The 23818-nt window shown below is 44.8% G+C and overlaps 1 protein-coding gene across 1 annotated transcript in view; it reads left to right on the top strand.

Annotated features, from left to right (window-relative positions):
• rasal1a (RAS protein activator like 1a (GAP1 like)) overlaps positions 1-23818 on the top strand; it is a 275372-nt gene that overhangs the window by 56890 nt on the left and 194664 nt on the right. The window contains exon 5 of the mRNA XM_078227421.1: positions 4958-5087. Coding sequence (XP_078083547.1) covers positions 4958-5087 — 130 coding nt within the window. The remainder of the gene's footprint in view (positions 1-4957; positions 5088-23818) is intronic.

Raw genomic sequence — 23818 nt, 5'->3', positions numbered from 1 at the left:
TAAGTGAAAAGGCAAAGCCAACGTAGTAACGCTTTCAGCTGCTCCCGAATTGGGTACATTAGAGATTTTATAGAGGCTAAAGCAACTGTTAAGATGCACAATGATGTGCTTCAATACCAGCAGCCAGAGATCACACTACAAACACAATGATCATCCTTCTTTCCTTCAGCTATATTCCTGATTTATCTAAGTGGAACTACCCATTAGTTCTTGAATATAGGGTGGCTTAGTGCTGAGCATTTATGTTCCCCAAGAATGGGGTCAAAACTGCTGCAATTAATTTTGCTTTGGAGATTTACAATCAACATAATTTTAAAAAATTCATTCATGGGACATGGCTGTCGCTGGCTGGCCAGCATTTATTGCCCATCCCTAGTTGCCTGAGGGAAGTTGAGAGTCAGCCACATTGCTGTGGCTCTGGAGTCACACGTAGGCCAGACCGGGTAAGATTTCCTTCCCTAAAGGGCATTAGTGAACCAGATGGGTTTTTTCCGACAATCGTCAATGATTTCACGGTCATCAGTAGATTCTTAATTCCAGATATTTTTTATTGAATTCAAATTCTACCATCTATCGTGGCGGGATTCGAACGCAGGTCCCCACAACATTAGCTGAGTTTCTGGATTAATAGTCTAGCGATAGGTCAGTGGCGTCTGTTGTAGGTGAATTCAGAACCTAGCAGCGAGAGGGCTCGTGTCCTGCTTTACACTGTCAGTCAGTTATAAAATAAAAGAATATTTCAAGGATGATGCACTGCATATAGGAAAGGAAGTAAGTCGATGCACAAACTAACGAACAAAGATGCAGTTACAGAAACCAGACCATTGAGTTAACCACACGATGCTACATGTCCTCTTGCTGTGTAGAATCAGATTTCCATTGGCGATTCCACAGGCAGTGCCAATTTCAACAGTTTTTTTCCTGTGGACATTTAAGGACTAAGATTTCAATCCGTTAACCTTTAGGTTTTTCTGTGGTTGTATCCTGTGCCAAAGCGATAGCTAATTTATCACCATAAGAACATCTTGTTTTCTGTCTTCACTGAATGTGGTTAGAAGATCCTGTTGGATGGAGTCTTATATTTATTTATTGGTCACAAGTGGGCTTGCATTAACACTGCAATGAAGTTACTGTGAAAATCCCCTAGTTGCCACACTCCAGCGCCAGTTCAGGCACACTGAGAGAGAATTTAGCATGACCAACGCACCTAACCAGCAAGTCTTTCAGACTGGGAGGAAATTGGAGCACCTGGAAAAACCCACGCAGACATGGGGAGAATGCACAGACTCTACACAGATAGTGACCCAAGCCGGGAATCGAACCCGGGTCCCTGGTGCTGTGAGATAGCAGTGCTAATCACTGTGCCACCCATGTGCCATACCCCTCTGAGATTCATACCCCCCTTCACTTCAAGTAGAAAAACAAAAACTAAAGAGAGAACAGCAGAGGATTTTACTTCATCACTTCTTTATCTTTATTTTAGAAAAAACAGCCAAGTGGAAAGTAAGTTGTCCCATTGTCCTATTGGCCCATTCAGTTGACATCTTGGACCTTAGCATGAGAGGAAAGTGGAAAATACATACAGAGGAAAATATAAAAGCTACAACATGGAAATAGGTCCTTCAGTTCAATCTGTCCATGCTGGTATTTGATCTCCAGAAAAGGAAATCTGGGATGCTACGGTGAAGCGAAGATACTGCCAAATATCAGAGGCTTACTGGCACTTGTGAAATTCAGACCTTTCTTGTAGTGTTAACGATAGGATTAAATATTAATGATGTAAGAACTTAACTTGGGATTCAGATATTAAAAGGTAAAGTCAGCATAGTCCCAAATGACCATTGGCTGTTTTTCCCTTTGAGGGGAAGAGCTGACTGGTGGTGATTTTAACCTGAAGATCGCCACACCTCAGGGAGGGGCAAAGTTGAGAAGACGCGGTCTTCATGAATAACCTCAGCTGGAACTGAATAAACAAGTGTAACTTCACCTTACTGAGTAAATGGGAACTGCATATGATTAGTCTTGCAAATGCACTCCAGATATGTTGAGACACAAGGGTAGATCTTCTTGGTTTCCTTGGAGACCGTTTCCTTTGCGGCACGGTGGCACAGTGGTTAGCACTGCTGCCTCACAGCGCCAGGGACCCAGGGTCATTTCCAGCCTTGGGTGACTATCTGTGCGGAGTCTGCACGCACTGCTCGTGTCTGCATGGGTTTGCTCCGGGTGCTCCGATTTCCTCTCACAGTCCAAAGATACGGAGGTTAGGTTGATTGGCCAAGCTAAATTGATCCGAGTGTCAGGAGGATTAGCAGAGTAAATACGTGTGGTTATGGCCTGGGTGGGATTGTTGTGGGTGCAGGCTTAATGGACCAAATGGCCTCCTTCTGCAATGTCGGGATTCCATGATTCCAAGACATTTGGGTTGCCTAGACACAGGAAAGCCAAGGAAGGAGAAACTTCTACCTTTGAGGGAGGCCATCTAATTTTCCGTATATTAATTTACATGGGCAGAAAATTGGTTGGGCTTCATATGGCTCTACCCATTTACTGTCTGCAGGTGATTTGATAGCTCAAGGCAATGGAACAGGAGAACTGGCCCTAATCACCATCAGCATCACTGATGAGTTCAGAATGATGACAACTTGAATTAAAATGTGTCCTGTCGAAGTGTTTACCAACACCTTTTGCCTTTAGTCTCTAGACCTGTAGTTCCATTTCACTAAATGGCGGGTGCACCATTTTACCATCATTCATAGAAGCCTTTCTTTATGGCTGTTAACTTAAAATTGAATCAAATAAAATAAACTCACTTATTAAAAAAACAAATATCAATTTCAGATAAAACAAGTGAGTAATGAATGATGACGCTGCCCTTTCTAACAGATTTATAAGTTGCGGTGTTATTAACATGGCAACCTTGCCTTGCTCATTAGAGAAGGATAAAGCCTTTTCCCAATGCCTACAATGGATTGTAGGCTGTTTGAACAGAGGCTGTATTATCAGTAAGTATTCAGCAGCATGCAATATTCAGAAGGTTGGATGTCTCAAATGTTTAATGATAAAAGAATACGTAACTGAATTAAATTGAACCAAAGTTAAACAATACAGTACTTAGAGATCAGACACCAGCCTGCATTAAGGGTGAGTCTTTAGATATTTCTCTGGAGTGTAAGACTTTTATAATCTTCCTTTATCTTTCCAACTGATTGCTCTGAAGTGAAGGTTCAACAAAGGAGATTGCCATTTACATGAAGGCATTAACTTAATCTAATATGCAATAACTTGTGAAAATGAAAGATTTATGAAATGAACTGTCCTGGTGGACCCATTGTTTCAATCCATTCTTTCTCCACACAACTGATTTCTTGCTAACACAACTATTTTCCCCCTTGTCCAGTCTCTTCCAACCCACAATCTCGACTCTCGCATTTCACCATCACCATTGTTGTCTGATACCTCCACATTTTAATCCCCTCACCCGGCTGGCCTGAGTACTCTCCCTTTCTTGAATGGTTCCATCCAACACTGCCCCCCTGTGGCTGGCTGATCTTGCTCTCACATTGAACAACTTCTTCTTGGCTCCATTCCAAATAATAGGCGATGCTATTACAATCCAAATGGGGCCTAGCTGTGCCTAGTTTTTTGAGGGATATGTGTAATGTCTTTTGTTCCCTCTCTCTCATCTTTTTTCCCAGTACATTGATGCCTATACTGGTACCATTTCCTGCTCTCACCCTGAATTGGAAAATATCACTAATTTTACTTCCATTTTCCACCCTTCCCGCATCGTCATGTGCTTGAACTCTGAAGGTGCAAGGGGGAAGCCAGGCAGGTTACCTTGCTCGGGTTGCGAGTGGGAAATGCTGGGCACCTCTAACACTGGCCGCTTTCCTGATTGGAATCCCCCACCAAGCGGTCTGGCCCTTTTGGGTGCTCCATCCCCACGCTGGCCTTTCCAAGCCAACGCCCACCTCCCTCACCCAATCCTCCACTCATCTCCCTACTGTGAAATCCCCAGACTTACCTGTGACTTGGGCTCACGGCGCTTAGGATCTGGGGACCAAGTGTAGTCCCAGAAGTGGCCACTGCTCCTAGTGACGCTGCTGGGATGACAGAGGTGCTGACCAATCTCTCTCTGAGGTGGAAGTTCCTCTGCGGTGAGAGGTGGAGGTCCCACCTCCAGCCAATGACTATTTCAAGGAGCATTAAATGATTACGAGGCAGTTGACATCGGTGGAGATGCATTACTTGCCAATAATTTGGGGAAAACCCACTATCAAAAAATCCTGCCCTTTGTCTGTGGATGAGGTCGGATTCTAATTGTGAATGGGACTGATTCTGACTGGAATGAGGCGGGGGGTGGGTTGTCAGCCTGTAAATGGAGTGCGTGCTCTGACTGGGACAGGCGAAGGGGAGATGCTACCAAAACCTTTCTTAGAAATAACAAAGAAAAATATGAGTTGTGAATATCTTGACAGAATTGAAAAACAGATCTTGCCATACGACCTCCATAGATACAGCTTTTGACTTTGGCATAATCTGTATATAAATGAAATATGAAGGACCCCAAATGCCTTGTGCGTGTTGTTGTTCTCCAGAATTTGTGGTTTGAGTGGGAGGACACACTTAGGCAAGCCCAGTAAATGCAAATGTCGCTTTGACTAGATGGCCTCTCCGCCGACCATGTACAATTTACTCATTGTGAAACTTATTTCATCTCCTAAAGGAAAATTCTGATGTCTCATAATGAACGCAGTTAAAAGGTCAGATCAGAGAAAATATACCCAGAACTGAAAGGGTTAAATGTGGGAAAAGGTGACGGGGGGGAGGGGTGGATCTAATGGAAAAATCTAATGGGTTTTAACATCGTACTTGGTTGATTTCAAAGCCTGTTTGCTGTTTTCCAACTTGCTGTTAATATTCTTATATTTAATATTTATGTTATGGAAACTTCTAGGAATTGACAACTGGATAAACTTGACTCGGATTAACCCAGATGAAGAGATTCAAGGAGAGATACACCTGGGCTTAGAGATACTCCGAGATCGGCACACAAAGGCTGTGAGATGTCAGCTTATCGAAGCCAGGTGAGGGGGAATTGATCTGTAAAGAATATTTGATTTGATTTATTATTGTCACGTGTATTGGAATACAGTGAAGGTATTGTTTCTTGCGCGCTATACAGTCAAAGCATACTGTTCATAGAGTGCATAGGGGAGAAGGAAAGGAGAGGGTGCAGAACATAGTGTTACAGTCGTAGCTCGGGTGTAGAGAAAAGTAGGCCTTTTCAAAAGTCTGACGGCAGCAGGGAAGATGTTCTTGAGTCGGTTGGTACGGGTCCTCAGACTTTTGTATCCTTTTCCCGATGGAAGAAGATGGAAGAGAGTATGTCCGGAGTGTGTGGGGAAGTGTAGACAGAGTCAATGGGTGGGAGGCTGATTTGCCTGATGGACTGGGCTATGGATATACATCGGTAAAAGAAAATTTGCATTTCATATCAATAAAGAGAGTGCCCACCCATGTATTTCTGTTACACACACAAGACGATGTTTAGTTATTGTTATGCCTTTAAACCTATTTCCCTCATCATACTGATTGTTACTATTCCTTTCATTGATTTGTTGAACATTATTTTCATTTTTTGCCTGTGTGGATTATCTAGGTCACCTTTCTATGTTAAAGGCACTATCAAAATGCGAGTTCTTGTTATTAATATAATGTCTTAAGAAGTGGATGTATTGGAATGTAGGCTAGGATTTTCCAAGCCTTCCCACTGGTGGCATCTTCTTGGGTTTCCCGGCGGCGGTACAGACGAGCCATGCAAAACGCCGTTGACTTTGGCAGGACCAGAAGATCCTGTGGGCAGACAGTGGCGTGTCACCTCTGCCACCACAACACACCATGAGGGGGGGCAGAAAATCTTGCCCAGAGGGCTGAATTCTATGCCCTCTGGAGGTGATTTGGCAGGTGGGTAAAGCCATAAGTTGGGCCATGCCATTGCCATGGACGCTTATGTCCTGCCCCTGCCACAACCTTTCCTATTCTGGCTGAAGGCCGGTGCCCAGTGTCAAGTCCAGCAGCTTTCATTGCTTGAACTGAGGTGCACAAGGTGGGGCTACCTCCTCTCCAGGCTTGCTGGGCCCATCGGAAGTCTCAATGCCTCTCAAAGTTTCTCCAGACTTCTCCCTCCCTGCCACAGTCTGTCCACCCAGGGTCCTACCATCTTCGTTGGGGCCTGCTAGCCTTGGCAAGACCCTCTTCTCCCCACCTACCTTTGCATCCGGTTCCACTGACCATCGACAGTTTGGGACTAGCTGCAGTCCCAACAGTGGCCACACCTCTTGGTGGCGCTGCTGGGATAAGAGAGTTGCCACCCATTTGATTAATTTGATGGGAGCAGAAGCCCTACCTGGAACCACTTCATGGCCCTGCCGTCCATTAAATTGCTGCGGGACAAGTCGATAGAGTGGGGATGCCTTTGACATTCAAACCGGCGAGGTGGAAGGGATACCGGCCCTGTGTAAAATCCTGTCCCTAGTCTACACAGCGCTACAGTCAATGTGAATGGCAACATACAAAAATGGAAGCCAGGAATATGAAGAAGGTGGAAGAGAGTATGTCCAGGGTGCGTGGGGTCCTTGATTATGCTGGCTGCTTCTCCGAGGCAGCGGGAAGTGTTGTCAGACTCAATGGATGGGAGGCTGCAGTACATCTGGTTTGATTATTCTGCGGCGGTTTGGTGCATCTGAATGGTTGGCTTGGCCATTTCAGAGGGCAGTTAAGAGTCACCCACATTGGTGTGGCCAGACCAAATAAGGATCACAGATTTCCCTCCCGAAAGGACAACAGTGAATGTGATTGATTTTTAGAACAATTGATGACAATTATGATAGTTTTATGGTCACCATTAGCGAGACTCGCTGTTAGCTCCAGATTTATTCATTAAATTTAAATTCCACTAACTGCCCAGGTGGGATTTAAACTTGTTTCCCAGGGCACACCTGAGCTGATTATGGGCTTTCAAAGTACTAATCCAGTGGCTTTATCACTACATCACCCTTTTGGGGGTTGGTTTAGCTCAGTTGGTTGGACAGCTGGTTAGTAATGCAGAGCCAACAGTGCGGGTTCAATCCTGTACCGGCTGAGGTTATTCATGAACCTTCTCAACCTTGGCCTGCGCATGAGGTGTGGCGATCCTCCGGTTAAAAGCACCACTTTGGGGCAGTACGGTGGCACAGTGGTTAGCAGTGCTGCCTCACAGCGCCAAGGACCCAGGCCTACAGAATCCATCGAATCCTAACAGTACAGAAGGAGGCCATTCGGCCCATCGAGTCTGTACCACCCACAATCCCACCCAGGGCTTATTTCCATAACCCCACACATTTACCCTCTAATCCCCCTGACACTAAGGGTCAATTTAGCATGGCCAATCCACCTAACCCGTACATCTTTGGACTGTGGGAGGAAACCGGAGCACCCGGAGGAAACCCACACAGACACGGGGAGAACATGCAAACTCCACACAGACAGTGACCCAAGCTGGGAATTGAACCTGGGATCCTGGCGCTGTGAAGCAGCAGTGCTAACCACTGTGCCACTGTGCCGCCTGTCCAATTCCGATCTTGGATGACTGTGTGGAGTTTGCACATTCTTCCCGTGCTTGCTTGTTTTCCTGCGGGTGCTCCGGTTTCCTCCCACAGTCCAAAGGTGTGCAGGTTAGGTTGATTGGCCATGCTAAATTGCCCCTTAGTTTCAGGGGGAATATGTGGGGGTTACAGGGATGGGGCCTGGGTGGGATTGTTGTCGGTACAGGCTCGCTGGGCTGAATGGCCTCCTTCTGCACTGCAGGGATTCTATGATTCTATAGCTAGTCAACTCTCCCTGTCTTGGGGAAGAGCAGCCTATGGACATCTTTACCTTTACATGCCCCTCTCCCCTACCGTAGAGGTGGACAATATGAAGATGTTAGGCAGCTGGAAGCAGCATATATGTAACAGCAGAATTCATTAAGAGCAGCTTTACTGAGGTTACTCTTAGATTGCAGCTGGCTGTATGAGATCAGTGCATTGGAAAATCAGTGGCAACAGCGTCGGTCTAACGCAGTATAAAAGCAGCTCTAGATAAATGGGAAGTCATCTGCACTCTGCATAAGTAAACCTCCGTTATAGATGCGATAAAATTGTGATTCCTTTTTATTGCAGATGATGAATTCTGAAATTTCCATCATTATGATGATCTGTCTGAGACTCACTGAATATCATAAATATTAATTGTGCAAGTTGATCTTCACAATTCACTTGCAACTTTGTTGAACTCATGAATTACGAGGTCAATTCACATGCTGAATATTTATAGGCTTCAGCGATATCTCCTGCTCTGCATGTGAAAATAGAAGGGTTTTTTTTCTCTCTGCTGGCAACAGTTTAAACAGAGACCTGCATTTTCTATTGGCATTAATGAATTGTATCAATTCACCATCACGTCAATGCTTAATGAAGGCTGCGGGTGAGGTTGAGGGGTGCGGTGGGGGGTGGGGGGGTGGGGGGGGGGGGGCGTTGGTTGTGGTAATAGTGTGTTCTTGAACCGGATGACTTATGGCGGACATTGATCATCATACAATTGCTATAAAGAATATCAGTGATCTGATGCATTCATGTCATCTGTACCTCCTGTGGTCAGATAGCAGGAATGTTAGCCGCAGAGCAAGAAAGTGGCGGCAAACACAACGGAATATCTTGACTCCAGATGAATTAATGGCTGGAAGGGACCAGCAGTGTTTTCAGATCGCTTGCTGAATCACTGATGGTATATAAGCCAGGAATTGTGTTTTGTTGCCTTGATCCGCTTTCAGACCTCCAGTGTCTGCAGTATTTTGCTCCGGGTTCATTAAGAAAAGTAAGATTGCCAAGCAGACAAAGGCACTTTGATGTGTATGTATGTAAATGCTGAAATTAAACTCTGAATTAAATTGGTGAGCTAAAGGCATAAATTGCTGTGTGGGAAGAACGCGCTGCGGTTGGCACCCTGCACAGGTGGAAATCCTGCAATAGCTGCCAATCCCAACACCATTCCTGCTGCTTCTTGGGAGGGGGGAGGCCATGATGAAATCATTAGCCCCGTGGAACAGTGTGCCTGTGACCTGCTTCATGAGAGGATGTGGTGCAGCCTGACTGATGTCACATCTACCTCCAGCCGGCTTGTTCAGGACTCCCCCATGCAGGGAAACCGTTTCTCCTAACACCAAGGGGCAGTTTAGCATGGCCAATCCACCTAACCCACACATCTTTCGGACTGTGGGAGGAAACCGGAGCACCCGGAGGAAACCCACGCAGAGAATGTGCAAACTCCACACAGACAGTGACCCAAGGCCAGAATCATAAAACCATAAGACATAGGAGCAGAATTAGGCCACTCGGCCCATCGAGTCTGTTCAATCATGGCTGATATTTTTCTCATCCCCATTCTCCTGCCTTTTCTCCATAACCCCTGGTCCCCTTATTAATCAAGAACCTATCTATCTCTGTCTTAAAGACACTCAGTGATCTGGCCTCTACAGCCTTCTGTGGCAAAGAGTTCCACAGATTCACCACTCTCTGGCTGAAGAAATTCCTCCTCATCTCTGTTTTAAAGGATCGTCCCTTTAGCCTGAGGTTGTGCCCTCTGGTTTTAGGTTTTCCTACTGGTGGAAACATCCTCTCCATGTCCACTCTATCCAGGCCTCGCAGTATCCTGTAAGTTTCAATAAGATCCCCCCTCATCCTTCTAAACTCCCAACGAGTACAGACCCAGAGTCCTGAACCATTCCTCATACGACAAGCTCTTCATTCCAGGGATCATCCTTGTGAACCTCCTCTGGACCCTTTCTAAGGCTAGCACATCCTTCCTTAGGTATGGGGCCCAAAACTGCTCACAATACTCCAAATGGGGTCTGACCAGAGCCTGATACAGCCTCAGAAGTACATCCCTCTAGCCCTCTGGACACCCAGGTTGCTGGCGCTGTGAGGCAGCAGTGCTAACCACTGTGCCCAAAATGTTCATTTACCTTTCTCAGACTTCAAGCAGGTTAGCTTGGATCTCCCCACTTTCAACTTGATTTGTCACAGTTTTGCCCACTAACTTAACCTCTTCCCCCTTGGAACTAGCCGCTTCCATCTACACAATTTACAATGTCTCCCTATTTAGTAAGAAGCCTCACAACACCAGGTTAAAGTCCAACAGATTTATTTGCAATCACGAGCTTTTGGAGCGCTGCTGCTTCATCAGTGCTCGTGATTCCAAATAAACCTGTTGGACTTTAACCTGGTGTTGTGAGATTTCTTACTGTGCCCACCCCAGTCCAACGCCGGCATCTCCACATCATGGCTCCCAATTTAGTGTTATCTGCAAACTTACATATAAAACTTTCTGTTGCTTCACCTAAGCAGTTGGAACCAAAACACTTGTACAAATCCTCAAGAATACTGCTTGCCACACCCTGCCAATCAGAGAACAAGCCTTTTAACCCAATCTCCCTTTCTCCTACTTCCCAAGCATTTCACCAGCTCATGTCACAACTGTCCAGATACCCAGTCACTCTGGGCAAAGTCTTACCAAAGATTGGCAGAACAAACAATGACCTCCCCCTAGCCACCACCACGGGGCTCTCAGGGGCTCTCCCCCATTACCCGGTCAGAGCCAGCATTCGCCTCCCCTATCGAAGCCAGGATTTCTCCATCCCCTCCCTCCCCCCTCCAGTTCCAGTACTCTTCTGGCTGACCTCAATCTTCTACTGTGATAACCCCCATGACAGTGTAACTTTGTCTTTATAAAGGCCATTTGAGACCTGGGACAACTCTGCCGACTTCGAATCTGAATTTTGCACCTTTATCACAGTCAGTGACACAGTGGTTAGCACTACTGGCTCACAGCGCCAGGACCCCGGTTCAATTCCACTCTCGGGTGACTGTGTGTGTGGAGTTTGCCTGTTCTCCCCGTGTGTGCGTGGGTTTCCTCTAGGTGCTCCGGTTTCCTCCCACAGTCCAAAGATGTGCAGGTTAGGTGGATTGGACATACTAAAATGCCCCTTAGTGTCAGGAGGATTTGCAGGGTAAATACGTGGGGTAGCGGGGATAGGGCTTGGGTGGGATTGTTGTCAGTACAGGCTCGATGGACTGAATGGCCTCCTTCTACACTGTAGGAATTCTATGATTTTTAGAGTAAAGCAGTTTTATGCTTGTCTCAGCTGGGTGGGCTGTTGCTCATTTACAGGCCTCCTCCAATAAGGCATCAGAGAGACCTTGAGCATCAGTGAGGTGGCCAATGTGTCTCTCCCCAGCACCCTCACAGACTCACTGCCCCATCATTGGGGGGGCCAGTGTGTCTCTCCCCAGCACTCTCACAGACTCACTGCCCCATCATCGGGGGGGCCAGTGTGTCTCTCCCCTGCACACTCACAGACTCACTGCCCCATCATTGGGGGGGCCAGTGTGTCTCTCCCCAGCACCCTCACAGACTCACTGCCCCCACCCTAATTTTCAATTGTGGATTTTTTTCCATAACGTAAATTCAAGTTATTGTTCAGGAGTTCTGCAATTTTAGCAGCTTTATGCCATTTGCCTGGGTTTGTGGTATAAACTTTAGGCCAGCAATCAACTCCTGAAAATGGTATCGCATTAAGAACCAGCGTAGTATTTATACTTCAGGACAATATATAGTTCATCTTGGGAGACAAATGAGATCTGCTTGTAAATCAGCAACCAAAAATTGATCATTTTTATTTTAGGAGGTGAAAGGTCTAATGAAGGGTAGGACACACTCTTTAGCATTAATCTTTTTAGTTGAGTTGAAGGATTACGGAGGATTATATGTATTTGTGCTGAAGTTAATAACCAGTATTGACAGCGTGGGTGTACTAAGCACATGATACACTTTGGAGGAGGTTCTGAGGTAATCAAAAATTATAGATAATGTTAGATTGTATTTGTAATCCCCACTACAATGCTAAAAATGTCTTGTGGGGTTGTGCTGTATTAACTTCCAGTATTACATGCAATGCTTCTCAAAATCGTATTTAAAATATCACAAGGACAAAGTGAACAGAGTGCTTATAATTTGAGATATTTCATCCAGGTGTAATGGTACGGTAGTGCAGTGGTTAGCATTGCTGCCTCACAGAGCCAGGGACCCGGGTTCAATTCTGGCCTCGGGTCACTGTCTGTGTGGAGTTTGCACATTCCCCCCCGTGTCTGCGTGGGTTTCCTCCGGGTGCTCCGGTTTCCTCCCACATTCCAAAGATGTGCGGGTTAGGTGGATTGGCCATTCTAAATTGCCCCTTAGTGTCAGGGAAATTAGAAAGAAATATATGTGGGGTTACGGGGATAGAGCCTGGGTGGGATTGTTGTCGATGCGGGCTCGATGGGCCAAATGGCCTCCTTCTGCACTTTAGGGATTCTATGGTACAGTCAGAACCGATTGAGGATTGTGTGAATCTGCCTGAAATGTCTGTGTAATTGTGCAGGCCATCAATCTGGATCGATTATTCGTCAATCGATTAATAGTTGATCCATTATCAAAAAAGCTGTTTGGCTTTTCTGGCCTTGCTGATTCCAAAGCAAGGGAACTGAATAGATCTGTCAGAAATCTTCACATAATTCATGTAGAACATTCTGTTGCTATTGAATATTAAGATTTGTAATTCAGATAAAGAGCAGAATCGGTTTGCTGTATCAGGTATCCTGGCAACAAGTGGAAATTCTAGTTATGGATGCCTGATGCTGTCTTTGAATTTGCCCTTTACCAAGCTGTCAGATGATTGGAGAATCGCAAAAGGTTAAATAAAAGAAGAGTTATGGGTTTGGTACAGCAGCGTATTAAGAGACTGCAGAGATAGGGCTTTCAATGACGGCAAAGTAAAAAGCAAACTCTATTCTATTGTGTTTGCTTTGCAGCTATGTCTAATTTCAAACCAGATTAGAAGCTTATATACACACAAGGCTGCATTGTATTGTTGTTCAGGTAGTTAAGTGCATTAGTTTCCTTTCTATGCCGCTGGTGTGAGGAGGTCTAATGGTTTCTTTCTACCCTCTGTCGACAGTTCAGTCTGTCAGTTACTGACCGGAATTCTCTTGGCCGTTTATGCCAGCGGGATTATCCTGTCTCACTGCAGTGAGTGGAGATTTGACTGAGCGCCAGGCAAACTCTCTGTCCTCTGGCAGCCACAGCAGGGCGGGAACGGCCAGAGAATTCCGGCCAAACTCTTTTTGAGAAGACAAAAATCAGTGAAGTAAATAAAATGAAAGAAGCGTAACAGTCCTTGGTGGAGCACTGTAAAGGAAACTTAACTAACTAAACCAGAAGATCCTTCCTGGGTGTGATGATGCACACCAGCCCCCTCAGTGCCCACCAGCCACAGAAGGTCTGTCAGTTGTAAGTGTTCCCAATAAATAGCTTTCTAATGAATGGATCCAGTCTCATTTCATTGGGATTAGGATTACATCAATGTTATGGCTGTTATTCATTTCCATCTCTGAAAACTCGATGGGCCAAATGCCTCCCGATGGGCCGAATGGCCACTTTCTGCACTTATTAGTTCCTATGATTCTATAATACATAGCTTCACACAGATAAAAGTAAATTCTATCTTCAGGAAGTGGCTGCTCGTTCAAGGGTCTCACCTTAAGGACTATAATGAATGTAACAGGCGGTTCTTTGAAACAACATGCTCAGTCTGATCATATATTCCCCAAACCAGCATATAGCAGCAACTGAACAGATCTGTATGTGTTTTCGAACCTCTGCTCCTTCAGGGCATCGGTTGACAGGAAATTCAGAGAACTAATTGAGCTATCAAAGTTAAATTCTCTGCAAGCTTATACACAAATTGCACTCCCATCCACAATTCTATTCCCAGACATTGCAGAGTGGGTCAAAGCTCATTAAGTACTTTAGAAGTTTGGACACTGTTGTAATGTAGGGAAACGCAGCAACCAATTTACTCAAGTTCCACTGACAGCCATGAGGGAATTGACCAGTCAATCTGTTTTTAATGGTGTTGATTGAAGGGTAATTTGGCAAAAAACACTGAGACATCTCCTCTGGCCTTATTTCAACTTCACCATGAGATCCCAATCGAGAAAGCAGATAGGGCCTCAGATTAACATCCCACCTGCAACTTTCTGAAGAGAGACATGCGTGTAACCACTGAGCCAACACACAAATAAAATTAACAAAAATCAATAATTTGTCCATCCTGAGCTGTTAACTAGACATTGTTGTGGGTAATTTTAACTGGGGCAATAGTGTGAAATGGGCACTGATTTGCTCTTACCCGAATTATACAATCAGCCAGAGGAAAAATTGCCCCCAATACCTGGAATGATTTGATTTGATTTGATTTATTATTGTCACATGCATTGGAAAACTGAAAAATATTGTTTCTTGTGCGCTACACAGACAAAGCATACCGTTCAGAGAGTACACTGGGGAAAAGGAAAGGTGGGGGTGCAGAATATAGTGTTTCAGTCATTACTAGGTGTACAGAAAGGTCAGCTTAATTTAAGGTAAGTCCATTCAAAAGTCTGATGGCAGCAGGGAAGAAGCTGTTCTTGAGTTGGTTGGGAAAAGTGTTAGAGTACAGTTTTAAAAGCATAGGACGAGAATAAAGGATAGAATTAGAGGGTATGCTGGGGACAACTTGTAGGAAGTCACCTCCTCCGGCGCCATCTTGAAGGAGGCTTTTGTGTAGCTGAGGGACTGGTGTTTGCACCATGTCTGGACTGGAATGTCTGTGTTGTTTTGTGGCAGAGATCGGATACCATGGTAACAGCTTCTTGATCAGGTGCAGAATATGGTAGAAAGCAGCAAAGGTAATCAGCAGTGGGAGCCCTGATGCTGTGGTACAGCGTTACACCCAACAGTAACTTCAACAAGAACTACAATTCCATTCCAGGAATTCTGGTGGCAAAGGAAGTCTCTCCCCACACTGGTGTGAGCGACTGAGAGGAAAGGGTTTTGGGCAAAAGGGAAGAATCACCAAATCATTCTTTATTGATTTGCCGGATGTGGGCATCAATGGCAAGCCACTTCCCTCTAATAATTTTTCAATTTGGGAACTTGAATTTGCCCATTTCCTCATTTGCTAATATTTAGATTGAAATAGCTTACCAAAGATCCACGAGCTACCAAATACTCTCTAATTCTGAACCAGGTAAAAACATAAAAAGAACCTTTCAGTACAGTTATCTTTATTTGACTATGTTAGTCGTTTAGGTCACTGCAACAATGAGATTCCCACGGAGATTCAGGGAACCAGCGCTTATTTTAGAGTGAACTTTAAGACTTATCTAAAACTAGACAATATCAAATATATATCTGAGCACAGAAAAAAATGTATTTGACATATTAAAAAGACTAATAGAATGATCACAGGTGCAACCAGAAACTCAAACCATCAGTTTAAAGAAAGGATTCCATGAGTAAAAGTGGGAACAAAGACATACCTCCCGTGACTGAATAACACAAGGATTTCTTAATACAGGAATTGATGTTCTATTCTTTGCTCAACTGCTGTTGTGACCTATAGTCGAGAGACTGGGCATAGTGAATGAGTTAGTTACAGCTCAGGAAGCTGTGTAGGTGTAGCTATGTGGATCAAGAGGTATTACCTTTACAAAATCGAGAACTGCACTGTCTTCAGGGAGAAATTGTGCAACTTATCATGGATTTAAAAGCTTGGTTTGTGTAGTGAACTGAACCTGGAATAGATTGTAAAGCAACTACTTCCCATTTGTTCTACTGAGCAGCACAAAATGATACTGCAGTTAAAAAGAAAGACTTTTACTTATGCACCTTAACACACTTCAATGCCCCCACAACACTGCACAGGGGCAATATAAAGGAAAATTTGACACCGAGCTACCTTAGAAGATATTAGTGCAGATATTCAAAAGCTTGGTCAAAGACATATGGTTTTAATGTACATCTTAAAGGAAGAGAGAGAGAGGTAGCGAGGAGGTGAGGATTAGGGGAGGAATCCCTAGGCAGCTGAAAGTACTGGCCACAGGTGGTGCAACAATTAGAATTGGAGATTCTCAAAAGGACATGATTAAATGAGTGTAGAAATCCTTGAGGTCTGTGGGAGGAAATTACAGAGCTCGGGGAAGGGCGAGGCCCAGGAGGAATTCAAAAACAAGGATGGGAATTTTAAGATCAAGGCATTGCTTATTCGGGAGAAAAGTCGGTCAGCAAGCTTCGGGGTAATAGGTGAATGGGACTCGGTGGTAGTTAGGCATTGATAGCAGAGTTTAGGATGACCTCAGATTTACAAAGGATGGGATGTGGAAGGTTAGCCATTAGAATAGTCAAGTCTAGAGGTAATGATGGCACCAAGGGAAATAAACTGAAACAGGAGTGTAGATGGGCAATGTTACAGGATTGGGAATAGGTAGTCTTAGTGATGATGTGAATGTGCTTAGAAGATTATCTTGGGTCAATATGACACCAAGGTTGTGAAAAATCTTGTGTAGTGTTTGGCTGTTGTTGAGGATGGGAAATAGACTTGATGGCTAGGAAATTGAGTCTGTGGTTAAACTAACAACAATGGCTTCAGTTTTCCCAAAATGTATTTGGAAGAGATTTCTGCTCATCCAGTGCCTGATACACATTTTGATAATTCAGAGATTGTGGAGGAGGTGGTGGTGTGGTAGAGCTAGTTATCATTGGATTACGTTGTTGAGAGGCAGCATGGAGATGAGAAATCAGAGGGTGAGGAATCAAGGGTGGGTCCTCGGCGGACAGAAGAGGTAAAAGTGTGGGAATGGGAGGAGAATCCACATGTGATTCTTGTCCATGTTCACACACCTAGGATGAACCAGGTAAGTGGAGTACCAACAAACTGGTCAATGCTGGAGGAGGGAAGTGTGGTCAACTGTGTCAAAGGCTGCCGATAGGTCGAGAAGCAAGAAAGGGTTATTTTACTGTAAGAGATCGAGGGCAACTCCGTGTGGCTTGAATCAACAAAAACTTTATCACCAGCAATAAGAATAATATAACGGCAAGGTCAGACTGAATTACAACGTGACTGCTCTACCCGACTCCCTGGCTCCCACTGAGAGACCCCCCTCGACTCTGGCATGCGCCGTCCTGCCAATTGGCTCAGCTTCTCACCATGATAATCCGATGACGTGGCCCTCGGGAAACGTCCCCTTTACCCCCCTTAAAAGGGCCAAACTACTACATGTCCCCTGTGATAGTCACATTGAATGTCATCTGTGTCCTTGATTAGAACTGTTTCTGCATCGTGGCAGCTCAGAAATCTAATTGGAGAGTTTCAAACATGAAGTTCTGGGAAAGATGGGCATGGATTTGGAGCTGTCAACATGTTCAACTTGGAGGTGAAAGGCGATTGGAGATAGGGCAATTGTTTGCAAAGATGATGGGGTCTAGTGTGGGTTTTTTAGGAAAGGGGTGATGAGGACAGATTTGAACGAGATGGACCCAAACCTGAAGGGAGAGAATCTTTAAATATAATGATGAACAGTGGAGCCAGGAAGTGATCCTGGGGGATCAGGCATTCAGTGGGAATAGGGTTGGCGGAGCAGGAAGAGATGGGCAAGATTAGCCCCAGCAGACCCACTGGGCAGGGCAGGTCAGTGAGAGACTAAGATGGGGCAATTGGGGTGGCAGAGTTGAGTGCCTTGATGGGTCCTTGGGTGGGTGCCCAGAAAAGCACAAAGGAAAGCTGAAGGCTGATCTAAAATGGACTGGGACATTGGTAGGAGAGTCGGTAAGCCGGGGTAGTCAGTAACCCGATACTTTACCCTTCAAATAATTTTTAAAAATTCATTCGTGGGACATGGGCGTCGCTGGCTGACCAGCATTTATTGCTCACCCCAAATTATCCTTGTTCAGAGGGCTGTTGAGAGTCAACCACATTGCTGTGGCTCTGGAGTCACATGTAGGCCAGACCGGGTAAGGATGGCAGATTTCCTTCCCTAAAGGACATCAGTGAACCAGATAGGTTTTTCCGACAATCGACAATGGTTTCATGGTCATCAGTAGATTCTTAATTCCAGATATTTTTTATTGAATTCAAATTCCACCATCTGCCGTGGCGGGATTCGAACCCGAATCCCCAGAATGTTAGCTGAGTTTCTGGATTAATAGCTTAGTGCTAATACCACTAGGCCCTCGCCTCCCCTGAATAGCTTCTGGTCTTCACTTGCCCGCTACATCTGTCTCAGAACCTGGACGACAGTTCATTGATGGTCCATACCAAGTCCAAGCCTACCTACGTCAACTTTTTCCACCTCAGGAATTCTGACTTTAAAGTCTTGACTCCCTTGGATTTCCTCATTTTACAACCAGGATCCTAGTAACTCCTCTGTAACCAGGCCTGTGTAACGTGAGTTTTCCCTGTGTTTATTTACTCTCGACCCAAACAAATCGCTTCTATTTCCGTTCTTCTCTCCCCCTTTACTTCTTTTCTCTTTACCCCTCTCTCCTCCCATCAGAGATTATTTCAGTTCTTCCCTCTCCGGTACTCTGCCATCCTAAGTACCTACCCCGGCTTACCGACTCTCCTACCACTGTCTCAGTCCATTTTAGATCAGCCTTCAGCTTTCCTTTGTGCTTTTCTGAGCACCCACCCTAGGACCCATCATGGCACTCAACTCTGCCACCCCAACTGCCCCATCTTAGTCTCTCACTGACCTGCCCTTCCCAGTAGGTCTGCTGGGGCTAAGCTTGCCCATCTCCTCCTACATTAACTCAGGTATTTCTGTGAGAGTGAAGTTCCAGAAGGTGTGCAGAATCGGCTGTGGGCCTGAAAGATGGTGGCAACATTGGAGGTCGCCATAAGATCCAGCAGTGGTGGGGAAATGCACTTTGTCCCAGGACAGTGAATCTCTGGCCAGGGGCAGACAGATACACCAGTACAACCAATAGTCCAGTCAGAGACTCATTGGGGAACAACACTAGTGAGGGAATGGTGATAAGCAGAGCAGCATTATTTGAAAATGTAAGCAATAGAGTGGTAAGATCAGAGATCAGAGTTTCATAGTATAGTTCCAATGCAGAGACAGTCCTGGTGCCTAGAAACATCCAGGAATTTGGAAGCCAAATTTGAGAAGAAGTCTAAAGCATACAAACAGAAGACAGGGCTGGTCAGAAGATGGGGGTTTAGACTAAAGGAAAATGAGGTCTAGCTGTAGAGCGTGCAGCTTATTGCGTGGGGGAGTAAAGAAAGAAATTGAATTTAAATATTGCTTTCATATCCTTGGGATATCTTAATGCGCTTTATGAGCAAGTAATTACTTTTGAAGTATGGTCATTGTAATTGTAATTTGGCAGGCACATGCAGCAATGAATGTGCGCACAAGCAAAGTCCCACAAACAGCAATAAGATAAATGACTGGCTATTCTATTCTTGCAAGTATTAAATGAAGGATTAATGTTGGCCAGGGCACTGGAGCTCTCCCCTGTGAAAGCCTGGATTAACATCCTATCCAAAAAGAAGCATTTCCCACCATGAATCACTCCAACTGCACTGAGTGATCAGGTCTCTTTAGGCGGGTTTGGACTCATAGGCTGAGATTTTACCGCCTCGCCCGTCCCGGATACGGCGGGCAAGGCTTGCAGAACAGAATTCTATTTTGGCCTCGGGCAGGATTTTATGAGTCGTAAAATCCCACCCATGATCTCTCGATCTGAAGGCAGTGCCACCAATGGCCAAGCTGCCACTTTTACACAACATGTGGCAATTCCCGAATAATAAATAAACAAGAGTGTGGTGGTATAGATCAGATCACCATTCATACGAAAATACCAATGAAGCATATTATAGCTACAGTGCAAAAGGAGGCCATTCAGCCCATCAAGCCCGCACCAACAATAACCCCACCAAGGCCCTATCCTCGTAACCCCACGTATTTACCTGGCTAGTCCCCCTGACATGGGTCAATTTGAGGTTAAAGTCCAACAGGTTTATTTGGTAGCAAAAGCCACTAGCTTTCGGAGCGCTGCTCCTTCATCAGGTGAGTGGGAGTTCTGTTCACAAACAGGGCATATAAAGCTCTGTTTGTGAACTGAAATTCCACTCACCTGATGAAGGGCAGCACTCCGAAAGCTAGTGGCTTGTGCTACCAAATAAATGTGTTGGACTTCAACCTGGTGTTATGAGACTGCTTACTGTGTTTACCCCAGTCCAACGCCGGCATCGCCACATCATGGGCCAATTTAGCATATGCCAATTAACCTAATCTGCACATCTTTGGACTGTGGGCAGAAACCGGAGCGCCCAGAGGAAACCCACACTGACACAGGGAGAATGTGCAAACTCCACACAGAGTCAGGCTGGAATTGAACCCGGCTCCCTGGCACTGTGAGGCAGCAGTGTTAGTCACTGTGACACTGTGCTACCCGTCTATCAAACCAATCAAGCCTATACCGTCATGAGCTTAGTCTCATGAAAAAAGTGGATGATCACAATTATAACAACCAAAGAAAACTTATGTCCAATCGCTTGAACAAACAAACGGAGACAATAAAAGAACATTATTCACAAATACACAAATCAAATACACATTGAGTGTGCATTTCAGAGATTCCAATCATCCTTCCAATGATAACCAGACAATTATGTATAACATTTGCCCAAAATTATAATATCCACTGGACATTATTTTGTTTGAATAAAATTTGACTGCTGTCATTCTCCCCTGCAGTGTCCTTGATAATGTCAAGGCGACATTTTCGGGGCTACGCAGAAAGAGCAGGGAAGTGGGACTAATTGCAAACAAGAGCAGGCAGAAGAATGATGGGCTGAATAGCCTCTTTCAGTGCTGTAAGATTCTATGGCCTGCTGTATTGTATTAGAAGACTCTCTTCAAAAAAACTGCATTTCGATCCTTGTGAACGGTCTTTGGAGAATACAATTTTATTCTAATTTTACTTCCACCAGTTAACCGGTCTTAATCTATTAAATTAGTAACTTTCTGAAAATATTTAAAGAAGATTTTTGACAACGAGCTACAAAAACACTATGCTGTCTGTTCCTTCTAACTCTGGATGAACATCGATTGTGTCTGTAAAGTCCAACTCTCCAAACTATACAAAAGACTTGGAGTTAATTTACTTTTAAGTACACACAGTTGAAATGTTATTTATTAAATGTTAGTGGAGCTTATCATGGGATAGAAGATGCTTTCGTTTTCATTATTACACGATGTAAGGCTTTGCTCACTTCATTTCTAACCCTCAAAGGCCATCTCAGCTCCAAAAATAATTCCTTCATTCTCTGAGCCACAGGTTGCACATTGAGTTCTGTAGCTCTGTACAAAGGCCAAAAGATGAAAAAGCTTGACTGCTGTAGCAGGATGAAAGCTATTCTCTCCATGTCCAATTCACCTCTGTAAGTGTGCCTACTGCTGCTCCTATTTCTTATGTTCTTATGTACACAAAGTGTGATAGAGATTTAGGTTAGTGGGGAAGTGTGGCCTTGGCTGACAGAATACATCCTTCTATTTCAGTTTAAGTTTATTTATTAGTGTCACAAGCAGGCTTACTTTAACACTGCAATGAAGTTACTGTAAAAATCTCCCAGTCGCGACACTCCGGCACCTGTTTGGGTAACACGGAGGGAGAATTTAACATGGCCAACCATACTAAATGTCCAAACCAACACATCTTTCAGGCTGTGGGAAGAAACTGGAAAACCCGGAGGAAACCCATGCAAACACGGGGACAATGTGCAGACTCTGCACAGTCAATGACACAAGCCGGGAATTGAACCACGTCCCTGGTGCTGTGAGGCAGCAGTGCTAACTACTGTGCCACGGTGCTGCCCACGGCACGTTCAGCTTTATTGTGTCGGCATCGCAGAGTAATATCCATATTACGTCAACATTGATATCGGTGGCACTGGCATGACCTCCTGATGTGATAGTCCTCATGATGATATCTTGTAGGTGAAAATAACTGAAAGATGGTTCTTGAAGATTTCAGGTGATGGGGCTGCGACTATTTTCTTTGGCAGCTTGTTCCTTGTGGGATTGTCCTTGGGCAGAAAGAATTTTGCTACGACTGTCTCGGAAACAAATGGGGAGGGATTTTATGGCCTCACTTGTCCTGAAACTGTAAAATCCCACCCAAGGTCAACAGAGCTTTCCATGGTCCGCCCTGCGCCTGCTCCGATTTCCGTGGCGGGCGGGGCGGTAAAATTCTGGCCATGGTGATTGCAGTTTGTGTTAATGGCTACCTCATGCTTTGTCATCGCCGAGGAGAACTAAGTTCTTGTTTCTGTCAATTCCACCAGTCCATTCCTTATTTTATAGAACACGGGTCAATTTATTTTTCCCCCTCCTTTGCTGTAGTGATTCCTATTCCAAATCTTTGATCCTGGTCTGCAGTGGTCGTCAGTTCATGGCCCTGTATGCATTGTTCCCTTGGACAACAATGATTCATCATACTGGAATGAGGCATTAACTTAGCTCACACAGTGAAACCCAATGCTTATTCAACTGAGATCTATTTTAAGACTAAAACACATAAATATATTGTATCTACGTATGAAACTATTATAACTAACACACAAACATACAACTCTCTAATTGTAAACACAATGCAATATTAGAGGAAAAGCCAACGAAACTCTTGGATGAAATTTCTTCAAATCCATTTAGATAATCGGGTTAATGCCTCTTTTAAAAAGAAAAACGTTTTCATTTGGATGCACCAATGTGCTTGTTACATAGGCCTTGTGGTGCAGTGAGGAGCATCCCTGCCTCTAAGCCAGAAGCTCTGCGTTCAAGTCCAACCCCAAGACTTGATGGCCAAGGAAGGTGCATTCATAACGCAGTCAAATTGATTGAGTGTCAACGTGCAAATCCTTCCAAACACGCCAATGTCTGTGATTAGAGCAGGGGAGACACCTGGTCAGACACGCTTGATGTGGAGTGGCACTCCATAAGCAATGAGCTTCTGGCGATGGACTAGCGACCTGTTCCAGGAATTGCTACCTATGGAAGCGGATAAAAGTCTGCCTTAGTGCACCACTAGGTGCGGGAAGAGAATTGGAACTGGAATGTGCTTGTTATTACCACCATGCGAGGCCCTTTCTAGGCATTTGATTTTTGATGTTTAATGAAAAGCTACATGGTTATCAGCACGAAGAGGGAAGTTCTTTAATAAATATTTGATACAATTCTTGAATTACACATTCTTTGACTGTTTCATTTAGAGAAGCAATGATATCGGGTCAAACAGGGTCAAGGAGAATCCCAAGACATTTTATGCATATACTAGGAGAAAAAGGGTAGCAAGAGAAAGAGTAGGTCCACTCAAGAACAATGGAGGGAGGTTCTGCGTGGAACCACAGGAAGTGGGTGAAATCCTTAATGAGGAGTTTTTATCAGTATTCAACAAGGAAAAGGACGTGACGGACATTGAGGTCAGGGATAGGTGTGTGAACGCTCTAGAAAATGTCAATATATCAAAGGAGGAAGTGTTGAGTATCCTAAATCGCATTAAGATAGACAAGTCCCCAAGGCCGAATGGGATCTATCCCAGGTTACTGTGGGAAGCAAGGGGAGAAATAGCTGGGGCCTTAACAGGTAACTTCACATCCTTTTTGACCACAAGTGAGGTTCCAGAGGACTGGGGAATAGCCAATACTGTTCCCTTGTTTAAGGAAGGAAGCAGGGATAAGCCAGCAAATTATAGACTGGTGAGCCTGACATTGGTTGGGGGGGAGGGGGGGGGGGAGGTGGGGGAGCTTTTGGAGAAGATACTGAGGGACAGGATATTTGCACATTTGGAGGAAAGTGGACTAGTTAGTGACAGGCAG

Source organism: Mustelus asterias, chromosome 13 (genome assembly GCF_964213995.1).
Source record: "Mustelus asterias chromosome 13, sMusAst1.hap1.1, whole genome shotgun sequence".
NCBI lineage: Eukaryota > Metazoa > Chordata > Chondrichthyes > Carcharhiniformes > Triakidae > Mustelus > Mustelus asterias.
Note: the sequence above shows the minus strand (reverse complement) of the source record. Positions and strands in the feature narration are given on the sequence as shown.